This window comes from Xenopus tropicalis, chromosome 7 (assembly GCF_000004195.4).
Source record: "Xenopus tropicalis strain Nigerian chromosome 7, UCB_Xtro_10.0, whole genome shotgun sequence".
Taxonomy (NCBI): Eukaryota; Metazoa; Chordata; class Amphibia; order Anura; family Pipidae; genus Xenopus; species Xenopus tropicalis.
Genome location: NC_030683.2, coordinates 31,261,570 through 31,276,052, shown reverse-complemented (window position 1 = coordinate 31,276,052; position 14,483 = coordinate 31,261,570). Strand labels below are relative to the sequence as shown.

At 39.6% G+C, this 14,483-nt stretch overlaps 1 protein-coding gene across 1 annotated transcript in view; it reads right to left on the bottom strand.

Moving 5' to 3' along the window:
• Positions 1-159: 159 nt before the first annotated feature.
• oga (O-GlcNAcase) overlaps positions 160-14,483 on the bottom strand; it is a 32,524-nt gene continuing 18,200 nt past the window's right edge. Inside the window, exons 11-16 of the mRNA XM_031904823.1 lie at positions 13,168-13,253; positions 12,291-12,395; positions 7,066-7,154; positions 6,780-6,972; positions 4,314-4,473; positions 160-3,311 (exon numbers count right to left, since the gene is read on the bottom strand). Coding sequence (XP_031760683.1) covers positions 3,175-3,311; positions 4,314-4,473; positions 6,780-6,972; positions 7,066-7,154; positions 12,291-12,395; positions 13,168-13,253 — 770 coding nt within the window. The 3' untranslated portion in view covers positions 160-3,174. The remainder of the gene's footprint in view (positions 3,312-4,313; positions 4,474-6,779; positions 6,973-7,065; positions 7,155-12,290; positions 12,396-13,167; positions 13,254-14,483) is intronic.

Genomic DNA, 14,483 nt, shown 5'->3' with positions numbered 1-14,483 from the left:
ATACATAGGATGTAAGAGCCACATTAGATTAATATATAGGACGTCAGAGCCACATTAGATTAATATATAGGATGTAAGACTCACATTAGATTAATATATAGGATGATAGACTACATACGTAAGAATGTACATTTTGCCTTCTAAAAAAAAAGGCAGACATGTTTTAGAACAGTTTTTATTAAAAAAAACAAAACTTACATTCTACAAAAGTGTGCAAGGAACTTTAACATCAGGTTTTTTTGTTTTTTTTTTAGTTTTCTAAATAGTTGAGTCTAGCCATATAGTCTTAGACAAATGCATAAATAACACTTTGTTGTCCACCTATAAGCTTTGTATGTTTGGTACATTCCAAGTTATCTATCTACATAACTGCATTTTCATTAAGGGAAGCCCATGAAATGAAAAAACGGGTCAACAGAAGAAATAAACCTATTGATGCCCCACCCCCACCCAAAACATGTGGTGTCAACCCCCTTCTGACATATTGAAGTTGTGATCAAGGCACCACTGAGGTTTATGGCCCCAATTTATCACATGAAACAAACAAAAATGAAAAGTGCCTCCTTTCCATATTGAAGATTAAAATAAATATTAACCCTATAATGGGAAGTGCTTCTCTGCAGGATGCAAACCTTTTAACCTTTCCATCCAACCGCAGGGCACATATTCAGCTCTCCGCCGGCCGATGGACGTCTCCTTACATCTTACTCACTCTCATTACAACAGAAAGCAAAAAAACACGGCTTCCCTATTTAAAGGTGTCCAGGCACCGCTGCCCAGAATCCAGTGACAAAGCCAATGTCACACTTGGCCTCATCCTTTGGGGGGGGGGGGGGAAACAAATTGCCAATGCTGCCCTAAAAATCCAAATGTGACATTTGTCCAAAGTCTGGGAACTTGCGCCCATTGCACTTTGCTCTGTGAAACTGCGCTCTGCACCTTATAGGCCACCAGGTACAAGGGAGGTGCCTATGGCAGGTGTTAAGTACAGGGTGGGCCCCCAACTTGCACATATGAACAATGTGGCTTGAAGGTTCTAACCTGCCTAGTGCTGCTCATCCACCACCCACTGTGGGTGCTGCACTGAAGAACAAGGTACTTTGCATGTTTGCACCTGTTGCCTGAGGCAGTGTAATAGAGGCCTGTTTTTGGGGTACAAGCAGACAGATTTAGGGAAGGAACAAGATGCCCTTGAATAAAGAGCTACACCTATTTCTTTCCTGTTTTTGTATGACTGAGCATTTCTAATGGTCATTGGATTGAATCAGAGAATCAGTAGAAGCAAGTGAAGTATATAAGCTTACTATACAGCCCTTGGTTACTAGTATAAAGCCAGTTTGCACACAGATATACACTGGAGTTATTTCTTGTAAATTAAATATCTTCAGATTCCTAACCATGGCAATTTATCACTTTATTTTTAATCTTGCTCCCCCACCAATGCAATGCTGTAGTAGAACTGCTTGTGGTCCATGGTAGCATATTTGTCCTGAAGTGCAACCCAGCAAATTCAATTTGAATATCCCTTCCAGAACATAGAGAAAAGACATGGAAATGAACTTCCAAGAGCCATATCCATTTCGTTAACCCCTTCCCTATGTTCAGCATAGCTGGTTAGGGGTAAAGCGAAGGCTTACTTGGAGGTGCTGGGTTGGACCTGTAGTAGTGCCAAGTTATATATATATATATGCAATGTAATTTTACACCACTAATGTACTTTACAGGCCTTTGTAGAAAGGGGTTAAACAGCTGCTGACAACACAAAGCTGTGGAATAGTGACACTGGAGAACAGAGGGCTGTGTTATAGTGGGTTTAGTGTATAACAATGTAATATAATGCAAGTGCTATCGCCTGGAGCTATCAATATAGAGACAGGTGCTGCTATGGGTCCAACATGGCACCTCAAACTCATACAACACCCCCTAGCCAGGAATTTGGACACTGGTCATGGAAGTAATTGATGATGTTGGTAAAATGCATTTAACGCTTCTGAATGTTTAATCAAATACCTTTTAAAGGGAAACTGTCACCAAAGTAAACATTTAAAAGGTATTTGACTGCCAACAGCTTGCCCTGAGCAGATTCTCCAGCAAGGTCACAGAAGGATCAGAGCATCAGGGATAACAGGTTATTTTGTGCATCTTAAAAACAGAAGATTGTTAAGACTTTGCCTTCAAATAAGTACTGGAAATAGGGTCAACTCTCGCCCTGAAACTATGGAGTGTGGATTCTGCCGACTGCACTTGGAATTGGCTGTGCTACCTGAACACAGGATTTCGGGGGTTTTTTTTATAGCAAGAATGGGTCCCAGTTACATCACAACCCAAAAAGTCATTCATCTTTTAAGAAATTCACAGTTTTGCCTACTTTCACAATGTATTCTTGGGATAAGCACAGGAGAAATGAAGGCTTTTCAGTATTGACGAAACGTGAGCAGAAATAACATCGACTACTAGGGGATGAAATGTAAAGGAAGCAGCGGCGGGCGGAACTGTATAACTCGCCGTCTCCTCGGCCATCAATTCTAAATGAATCATGCTTCACCCAATGCTTCATAAGGAACATAATACAAAAATGAAAAACACGTTGGACTGTACATACAGGCTTTCTACAGTAATATTTACAGACGCTGTCCCGCGCCAGTAATCAGAGATTCAAGGCTTTTGCCTATGATCCATGCTAATCTTGTGCCGCCAGAGGGTGATGCACTGCCCAGGATGAAATCATTAATTACTCTTAATGATCTTTGCGAGAAGTGCAAGCTACAATGGCATTAACAGGCACCCCAGAAATCTCTCTTCTTCCGCCTATCTGGTTCCAAACGTTGAAAAAAAAAAAGAGTTAAGCATTGAATGAACGACAAGTAATGCAACATCAAATGATATCAAAGAGAGCAGGAGCATTTCCTTCCATATGGAACCTTGGGTGCGGCTTTCAAATGAACAAGCCCATGCAAGCCTCCAATAGCATGTCATATAAGCCAAGATGGCAGCGTCCTGAAGCCACATTTATAGCAAGGGGATTTGTAGAGGTTCTGTGTTTCCTCTCAATGATCCACTGGCAAAATATGACATCTCTCTCGCTGCCAAATACCCTCACCAGCTATACCTGCTTTCAGTTTTCTTTCTTTTTTTTTTCTTTTTTTAGAAAATGTCTTTAGAGCTTCAGAGTCTTCAGAGACTCCTTCCCAGGATGACAAAATCTTTAGGGAATCCTTCCATTTTGGCAATTTCAAAGCAGCCCAATTTGCTGTAGAAATCCATGATCCTTTTATCATCTGGCCTCACTTCACAGAAAGCACCGCGGGATCCTGTGGGGTTAAGTATAGCAAAGTAAGAGAAAAGCATTGTGGACATTAGGGAAATATAGGCAATAAAGGAACAAGCCAGGGGAGACGCTTTTCAAAAGGTGAGATCAAAAAGCATTGGACTAGGCTGGTGCTGTCCATACCACATTTTTTTCTCCCAGTTTTTATGATTTGTGCTGCTGCTATGGGTCGTTCACCTGCGCAGTAGAGCAGAAACTTTGGGTTTCAGGTTGGGAAGTAAGATGGCAGAGCTAAGAGGGCAGAGGACCGGGATCTGAGGTTAGCGATAAACATCCCCGGGGAGAAGCATAACATATTGGACCCACACCAGTGATTAAACCTTTTCTTGTTCGATTATGATGCTTTATCTACATTGTGATGTTATATCTGTATGTCCATCATCTACAAATGTGTATAGAAACAGTACTACTTCCTACATGAAAGGTTTCCATGAAAGAGAAACAATGCTATGGATGACATATGATCTCTCTTTATTATCATTACTTAACCAATTGTATACTTATTCATTTATATCTGGGTTAGGCAAAGTAGGTCCAAAAGTGCTTATTTTGCCATTATACAGTTATTGGACCCCTTACCTGGAAACCCATTACCCAGAAAGTTCCGAATTACGGAAAGACCATCTCCCATAGACTCCATTGTAATCAAATAATTCACATTTTTAAAAATGATTTCCTTTTTTACTGTAATAATAAAACAAAACCTTGTACTTGATCCCAAATAAGACAAAAAAACAATCTTATTGGTTCAAATTGCTGTTTACATAATTTTTTTAGTAGACTTAAGGAGATCCAAATTACAGAAAGACCCCTTATCCGGAAAATCCCAGGTCCTGAACATTCTGGATAATGGGTCCCATATCTGTACAGGAACAAAAATCATGTATTTTGGGTAATTTATCCCCATCTGTTGTAACCACTAGATGGGGATAAATGAACATCAATGATTGAAGCTAATATATTTGTCCTGTACACAGGAACGCACCATTAGCCTTCAGAGAGGACAGCAGACAGGCCATCATTCCTTTGGCCACACTGGGATCTGTAACCTTTTTATGAATGTCGACCTTTATCAGCGAAGGGAAGCTTGCAAGGAATGAATCTGGCAGGATTTCTTGTTCTTCGTGAAAACTCATCATTATTTTCTAATGGAAGAAAAAGTCAGAATCAGCAGTGGTTACAATGTGTGCACATATGTCTATGAAGATTCTCTTTTATCCAGGTCATGATATACAGTATCTAATAGAATTAAGTCTAAAAACAGTCCACATATTCACTGACTGCACAGCCAGCACTGTTGGACCTGTAGCAGCTTTTAACTCTTTGTGTACCATGCCAAGTGTTTTAACTACAAGCAGTCCAGGAGGTAACCACCAGAACTAATCAAAGGTTTAAACTAGGATACTGTAAGCATTACTTTACAAGTGTAATTTCAATGTGCATACCATCTATAACACTGTAGGAGGTCACTGGGCATAACTCCCAAACTATAAGGCTGGGGGGGGGTGAGGGGTGGCTCAACCAAACACAAGGAAAATTTTACACCTGTTTTTTAGCCCCTTGAATCTGGCAGCATAAGAGGGGCAAATGTTATATCATGGTTATTTGTATACAGAAGGCAAAATAAATGTGCCTTACATAAATGATTAGCTGTAACTGCATGTTTCCTGGCTCAGGGTGGAACGAATGCATCATAAAAAGGTTTCAGCTTTTGGAAAGTATTTGCTTCATCTCAAAGGCACCGACTCGCTGGCTTCATCCACCTTTCAACAGTAGCCTTTGATTCAGGCTCTGCCATACACACTGTGCCCGATGGCATCATTTTAGGACGAGCACCAAGTGGCAGAGCAAACACAAACTGAAAGCCTGACTCACTGCATTCACACTCAGAGCTCTCCCTCTTTCATTACAGCAAGAGAGGGCAATGCCACGGGGCCATGGCTTCTAGTGCCGTCTACTGAAATGTATTTATATGTGTTCCTTTCCTAGTTGCCTAACAGAAAGACAGAGTATATCCATTAAAGCTTTTGTCAAACTTTCGGAAGAGAATATTTTAGCCCTGCCACTGCCCTTTTCCTCCTTCCCCTAAACAACAAGTTGTACCCAAATATAAGAATGTTTAATCCAGTATTCATTTATAGACTGTCTTTGTTTCTCTGCCAATTACACATATTTCTTGGCATGGACAGTCATCTTTCTGTGTAAGAACCACTGAAATCTATTACTTATCTGCTAGGTAAAGGCAATGTCAGATATTGTGATTCCACAGTGTTGCTCAAGCTGGGCCAAAAACTCAAAATAGCCCCAGAAAATACTTATACAGCAGTATATAGACTAATATAGCAATTCTGTAGATCTGGGTAACCCACAAAAGGAAACATGTGATGGTGAGCACATCTGTCTCAGTGGGCCTTGGGCAAATGCCCCTTTTGACTATCTATTAAAAGGGCCCTGAGGCAGAGCAGTGCCAAGTCTGAGGATCTGTTAGCAATCTGATGTCCTGGAAATGTCCAGTGTGGTTAGTAAAAGTGAGAAACTGAGGGATCAGTTGTTTTCTTTCATTGTTATTCTCTGATATATGTATCCCTATATTGTTGTGCATTATAGTGGGCCCCTATTACAATGATGGGTGTTTAAATGGGGACTTACAGGACATATTCCAGATTTGGATATGGAGTAGTTAAGAAATATTTTATTATAGGTACACTACAATCTACTTATATTACAAAATGCTTTGGTCGACACAAAATGATGACAGCTCTTTATGGGAACATAACACATGGCTGTGCAGTGCAATACATATTTATTTTACGTACAATTTTGTTTCCTCTTAGGGAAATAAATCGTTTTCATCTGTGTATAAGCTACGGGACACCAGACAGCTTATGTATTTAACACCAGTGCTAACTGACACTCACTAAGAGGTATAGGTCCCTGGAGCATTCCAGGCAAGAGGTCTTTGCCTAATGTGAAGCACTGTGCGATAAAAACGTTTAAAATTTAAAAAAAATTATATAATTATATTCTATTTTATAGTACTACAGTCTTACTGCAGAGGAAAAAAAAAGCTAATTAGTCCAAATTAAAAATAACATGGCAAATCTATTTGCTGTATTTAGAGCTTTCTTGGTTACAGGTTTCCAGATAGCAGTTCCCATACCTAAAGAAAATCCTACTAATTGCCACAGGATCATGGTATTTATAATCATAGCACATTTCCCAGGCACATTTACTGCACCAGCTTAGTAGTTATTTGATTGGCTCACCGTTATGTTATCTATTACCAACCACGGCAAACCAAATCATCATTAATTTGCCAGACTTCATTAACAGTAAGTCACCTGGGCCCCCTGAGTAGTGGGACCCAACAAGTAAAATGACCCCCCAATAAAAAAAAAATGCTTCTTACTTACATACACAGTCACACCCCTGGTGGAAAACAAATGGTTACCTCGGCTGCAGAGAGCTCTTTGTCGCCTTCAGGTTTGGTATATTTCTCCTGCATGAATGGAATCCAGGAATGTTTGCACTTTTTTATATAGGGTGTGACGTCAACGGTGCCTACAGCATAGCCACATATACCATCCTCATCTTCCAGGACAAAACAGTAGTCAAGGCTATGACACAGAAGTCCACCAACAAGCCTAGATTGAGAGGAGAAAATAAATATATTAAAATGACTCAACTCAGACTTGAAATATAATATATAGGTTTTTGAATGGAATGTCTTCACTTACTTGTCTCCAATGAGGTCAGGCTGGCTTTCAAAAGGCAGGTCGTCCATTGCATCATCATACATCTCTCTACAAATTTTATACACTGATGCCTGTAAGTAGGACAACATGATTGGGATCACTATGGTGCACAGTATTATATATATCTTACCTGCCTTTTCACCTTGCCCTATGACTGAAACACCCATTAGGAAACAACATGGCTGCTGCACTCTACAACTGGGTTGATGTGGGGATGAGAAACCGAAACAAAACATTAATGCAGTGAAGTCATAGTGGAACCCATTTATTCATGTTAAATTAGAAAACATTTGGTGATCAAGTGAAGCCTAGAAAGCTAGTAAAATGGGCATCCTTTGACTTACTTATGCAACTATTTCATCAAAAGGGATTATTAACCTATGGGTCAGGACCACCCCCCCCCCCTCACCAATGCCACGCCCACACAGGGAAGACCCATTTTGAGACTGAAATCCCAAACTCTCTATTGGAGGCGTTGCACTTTGATTTGATTGAAGGTCTCAACAATGCACTATACAGACCACATAAGGATTGCAAACCCCTAATCCAAGTATTAGCAGCTACACAGAAGCCGCAGGACCCAAAATCTTGCAATCTCACCAGAAACTCCACTTAGTTTGAAAGTGTGTGGGTATGTTATCAAACTACTTTGTTATAATAAGGTCTGGGCTGAGGCCGGAGTAAGGAGACTTGGATAAGGAAAGAGACTAAAGGAAATTTGGAGCAGGATGCAAACGAGTGCCCAAGAAAAATGAGCAAACATACCTCTGCATGCTTATTTCCAAATCCGCCCGGCGTTCCACACACCATTTCAGAATAAACCTCAGGTCAGACAATATTCTTCACTTGCAAACAGTCTCCTCAATGCTTACAGTAAGAAGAACATGTACTTTGTTCTGATGCAAAACCTACGTGACCCACTTCCATGAGTGATACTTAAATGGTGTCCTAGCACCCCAACATTTACTGACAATGACTGGAAAGAGATAGTGGACACCATACAAAGACTGGTCATTAATATTAGCGACAGACTTGGATCTACACCAAACCGACCATACACCGCTAAAACTGTATCACATGGGGAAAATGGTCTCCCAATTGTCTGAGATGTAAAGAAAGTTTAATTTCTGGTATCAGTATCTCTTTAACTAGAGGAGTGCCATCTCAGTTTGAGAAGACATGGGGGCCCTGGCTATGGTCTCCTGCAGTGAAGCGAAGCACCCAATATTCTATACTGTGTAACGCTGCTCAGCCAAGCCTGGCACAGCTCTCTTTTTGCCTTGTTTAAAGTAGAAGGAAAGCTAAAAACTAAGTATGCTTTACCAGAAAGGTCTATGTAAATACAGCCATAAGCACTCCCAGAAACGCTGCACTGAGTCCTCTGTCAAAAGAAACAGGATTTCTTGTCTCTTTCTTTGTAAACATGATGTTCCAGTGTCTGACTTACTCTCTCAGAAACATCCTTAATTCCTGTGGCACAGTTTTCTTCTCTCTCCCCTCTCCTGCACCCCCTCCCACCAGAATCAGAATGTGATCTGAGCTATAACAGCTAGAGCTGCAGCAGGAAGCTACTTAAAATGGCAGGTGTGGTCTTAAGCAAACAGAGAAAGCTTAAGAAGAAAGTTGTTTATAACACAATGTCTACCTTTTTACGAATTCCTGATTACACATTCCAGACTGGCAGGAACTTGCAAAAGAAGACCATTACCGAATTTAAGCTTTAATAAAATGCTTCCTTTGTATATTAAAATGAAGCGCTTACCAAACTCTGGGTTAAAGGGGTTGTTCAGCTTTGCGTTAACTTTTAGCATGTAGCGATATTCTAAGACAATCTGCAGTTCTTTATTTTAGTTTTTTTTATTTCCATTTTTGTTCTGTGGCTTTGCAGTTTGGAACTTCTGCAGCTATCTGGTTGCTACGGTCCAAATTACCTTAGCAACCAGGGAGTAAAGGACTGAAATATAAATAGCAGAGGCCTGAATAGAAAGCTATTGTTCCTTTTATAACTAAACAACAAACCTTTAGCCTCACAGAGCCTCACAAAGTATTTTGGCTGCTAGGGTCAGTGATCCCAATTTGAAAGCTGCGAAGGGTAAAAGGAAGGCAAATAATTCAAAAACAATCTAAATTGGCCTTCTATAACATACTAAAAGTTAACATAAATGTGCGCCACCTCTTTAAGTGCAGATGCAGAGATTGGCAGCTGGGGAGGGACAGTGAGACTGACTGGGTAGAGCGGAGTTTAGCTCTACTTGTAAAAAAGGTGGACATCCCCTTTATTGTTGAGGGGGAGCAAAAAAGACTGTTCACACAAGGGTTAATGATAGAACTGCTGTACATACAGGCCACCTCAGCACTGTGTGTGGCCGACTGGCCCAGAGTTAGGGAACCCTGACAACAAATCAGTATTGTTATAGAGACAATGCATGGTGTGTGCAACAATACAAGAAAGTAACAATAATCCAAAAATAATTTACATGGTTTATAGTATGGTCCCCATATATTTATGCATAGTTATAACACCCCCCCTTAAACTATGCACAAAAAAAAAAGGTGGTTTGCAGACCAACCAGCAAAAGCAACAGGCCGATTTCAGGCTTTACAATAAGCATGCTAAGTCAGCAACCTAACCAGAGGCAGAACGTTTCTTTAATGCAAACAATCTGAATCAGTTATATTTTATTACTAGGAACGCCTGAACCCTTTATAAGCTAAGCCTCATTACTTAAGTGCACTTGAGACCAAAACCACAGGACATATTCTAGATGGTGACTTACCAGGGCTTTGTAAAGGGTAAGAATTATTCTCTCTTAGAACCTGCAGGCTGTAAATATAAGGCAAATACTCCCAAGTTCCTGCTGAATTGCATTGCCTGATACAGCTTATTATTCACTAGTACTAGTTATTTACCATCAAGATTTGCTATTCTTGGGGATGCACCGAATCCAGGATTCAGTACAGGGTTTGGCCAAGATCCAAGCTCCTGGTCGAACTGAATCCTTAAAATCACATGACTTTTTGTCACATAAACACGGAAGTTGAAAAATCTCTTTAACCCTTCTGTATCCTAATTTGTATATGCAAATTAGGATTCGGTATTTGGTCAAATCTTTTACAAAGGATTAGGCTGAATAAGAAAATAGTGAATTGCCCCGAATCTTTTACCTGGTTTTTAGGGTGTAATGACTATGTATATTAGGGATAAGACAATCATTTTTATATTGATTTTCTTCTGTTGGACTCAAAGCACTTTACAGCGGGGCAAGGCACAGCGGGGCAAGGCAGCCATGTGCACAAGGAGATAAAGGGACTTGTCCAGAACAACAAGGAGTTGCCACAGGGAATCGAACCAGGGTCCCTTAGTATGAGATCCCACATACTAGTTCATAACCTCCCATTTACATACACTGAATCAATCTCATGAGCTACTTAGCCAGCCAGATCACCAGTTTCTCACACTAAAGGTGGGCTGATATCGATTGGCAACCTTCCCAAACGAGGGGTTTGCATTGTGTACCAGTCATTAATGCACATATTAAATAAAAGTGAACCCAATCCAGAACCCAGTGTCACACAGCTCTAGTCCAATTAAAGTATTAACCATTGACAATTATCTATACACACACAATCCTTTTTAAATATTGGAATCACATAAGCTTTCCTACAGTACACTAATATGCAACCAGATAAGAAGTGCGAGATAATCCAAACAAATGTCTTTTTTTTTTTTTTTTTTTTTTTAATGGACCCACATTTTCAGCCCACATTTTTTCCACTGTTAATATTCTTCATATGTTCCGGTACTGATCTTAGCAAGCAAAGAAATCAATTGCATGTTTACAAACATTTGCCTTCTTTATTCCTTCTTTACAACAATTAATAAAATATTTCTAGGTTTAAATTGTGCTTCAGACCTCTATGACCAGTATAATTCAAATGCTTCAAATACTACTTCCTTCGTTTTCACATCATATCATATGAGTTAAGGCTCACAAATCATTTAATATTTATAGATTTTTAGTTTTGGAAGGAAATACATTTCTAACAGTAATGGATACTACATGGCACCAATGAGCCTCATAAGGCTAACACTTTTGCTTTAGAAGCTTTTTGGGTTTTGACATTTAGCAACATTCATCTGAAACACAAAGCCTGATCAGAATTCAACACCCACCAAGCAAGTCTATTTTCTAGTAAAGGTATGAGATCTGTTATCCAGTAAGCTTTGGATTACGGGAAGGTCATCTCCCATAGACTCCATTTTATTTAAATAATTTACATTTCCAAAAATTATTTCCTTTGTCTCTGTAATAATAAAACAGTACCTTTTACTTGTGCCCAACAAAAATATAGTTAATCGTTATTGGAGGCAAAACAATTCTACTGGATTTATTCAATTTTTAAGTAATTTTTTAGCAGACTTAAAGGAATACTGTCATGGTAGATGTGTTTTGAAAAAAAACAAAACATGTTTTGTTAGAGAAGTGGTTCTCAACCTTCCTAATGCCGCGACCCTATAATACAGTTCCTCATGGTTTGGTGACCCCCAAACATAAAATTATTCCTAAGGCTATCGGAAATATGTGTTTTCCAGTGGTCTTAGGCGACCCCTGTGAAAGGGTCGTTCGACCCCCAAAGGGGTCCCGACCCACAGGTTGAGAACCGCTGTGTTAGAGATATCACCCCCCTACAAGCAGCCGATCAGCAGAACAATGGGAAGAGAGCAAGATAGCAGATCCCAGTAGGTATCAGAATAGCACTCAATATTAAGAAATCTAAGTCTGGGTTGGGACTCCTCCAGTTACATGGGAGTAGGAGAAACAATAGGTTACCTGAAAGCAGTTCTAATGTGTAGCGCTGGCTCCTTCTGAAAGCTCAGACTCAGGCACAATGCACCTACACACCAATATTACAACTAAAAAAATACATTTGTTGGTCCAAGAATAAAATTTTAAATGGTAGAGTAAATTATTTTCTATGTAAACAGTGTAATTTAGAAAGAAAAAGTATACCATAAAAATCATGATAGTATCCCTTTAAGGTTTGGAGATCCAAAGCACAGAACGATCTCTTATCCAAAATGTTCAGGACCTGGTGTTTTCCAGATAACAGGTCCCCTACCTGTACTAAGAATAATTCTGCAGGAAAATAGAACTTTTACTACCACAACATTATTAAAAAAAAATGAAATTATAATATTTACTCACCTCATCTTTAGGATAGTATGGTCTAATTGTGTAGACTTTTGAAGTGGGAGTCAAGGGGGGAGGCTGAAAAAAGAGGTCATTTGCTCCCTCAATTGGAAGCAAACGCTGTGAAAAACAAAAGGGAACTAATGAGGTGCAGCCATGACCGACATTATCAGCAATGTAGAACATCGAAGAAAATAAAACGATATGACAGGTACTGGGGCAAAAAAGGCACATACAAAATTGCGCAGGACAATTTTTTCTGCTATGGATTAACCTTTACCAATCACCATTACAGGTCACCTCCTGAAAGGAACGACAACACTGCAAATGGCACATGGAGAGGTTTGGTCTGAAGAGGGTTTAACTCTGACAAGGGGAGACCTGTCATCCCATGAGACACTGTGAGGCAACATGCTGCGCGTTGCAGTGCACCTGTGAGGGGGGAAAATGCAGCGCATGAAAAATCCATGAACAAATTTGACATTTTAAGCAAACAAGTGCTTTTAAACAAACTTTACTTTCTACCCAAATGTGCTTTTTACAGATCTAACAAACCCCTTTCCCCCTTTGCTCATGGAAATTCAGTTAGCAGCCAACCATGCGCATGCTGTGCTCGCCTGCGAGCGCCAAGGATATCGCTGCGCTACCTGCAAAGGAATATGGTGAAATGCAACCCAATCCGCTGCGCTTCGCAGGCGCTGGGAAATACAGCATCTCCTCTTGCACCTGAAAACAGGACGGTAAAGTATATTAAAATCTCTCTATACTGGCAAGATCGTGACAGTTGTAGCCTTCAGCAGACCAAGCCTTTCAAAACCTCAGATGCACAGAAATGTTGGTTGAAAATAAAGTGTAAAAATAAAGTCATTCAGTTTTGAATTTGTTTTGATACCTGGAACTCTCCTGCTAGACCACCTCTAAAGGCCCAGGGTTCTTGGTCTCCACTTAAGAACTGTGCTGAAGAATGACTACGACACCCTGTTGAGATCAGATCCAAGCGGAGAACGTTACAAGAAGGGGGTATTCAAGAGAGTCTACATTTCCAGCAAGCTGATATAATGTGGAAAAGGCTCTCTAACTTTCCTATCGCCCACTGCTCCATGGCTGTAACAATGTAACAATTCTGTGCCTTTCACATACTACAGAACACCCCCAAAAAGGGAAAATCATTTAAAACTCGGTGGGACATAGCAGCACGCTTTGTATACACCTTGCCTTCAGCTACTTTGAACATGCTTATTTACATCTCTGAAATCAGCATTATTACAGCCCTAAACAATAACCTCATGTCTCTGAAGTCACATTTACAAATTTTTTTTTTACTGTAGATAGGAAGTGGAATGTATTTTACCACTAAAATGCAGCAATACATATTAAACTCTAACCTAATTAGAATCTTGAATGTAATACATAGGTTAGTGGCAAACAGTAAGTACATTTGCAACACTATATGCATTTGGTAAAGCAAATCAATGGAAACATACACCAGTCTGAAACAAGAGATATAATCTTAGCTTTAATTCTTTTTATCTTCGTTTGGGTTTAATATCAGATTACCAAATTCTGTTTCTAGGAACATAAATAGGATATTACTCAATTACTGAACTCAGGTACAGGTATGGAACCTATTATCCAGAATGCTTGGGACCTGGGGTTTTCCGGATAAGGGATCTTTCCATAATTTGGATCTAAATAACTTAAGTCTGCTAAAAATTTAAATATTGAATAAACCCAATAGGATTGTTTTGCCCCCAGTAAGGAATATTTATATCTTAGTTGAACTCAAGTACAAGGTACTGTTTTATTATTACAGGGAAATTTTTAAAAATTAGAATTATTTGCTTATAATGGAGTCTATGGGACATGGCCTTTCCGTATTTCACTCTGGATAACGAGTTTCCGGATAAGGGATTCCATACCCGTACAGGAATAATTACAGCAAAAAGGATTTATGCTTTCAGTAAAGCATACGGTTATAATTTGGCACAGAGGAATTTTTGGATTTTATTAACGTGACAGGTGAATCTGAGCTACCTGGGCAACATTGTCATATAAAATAGTAGGCTGCCTACTACACAATCAAAATGGAAAGGCATACATAAATACCAGATGGGTTGCCAAGTATAGCAGTATAGGAATGGTGTATATTTATGGTATAAAATTGATGCAGCTGGGCAGAATATTGGCGATATTTAGCCTCTAACAGCT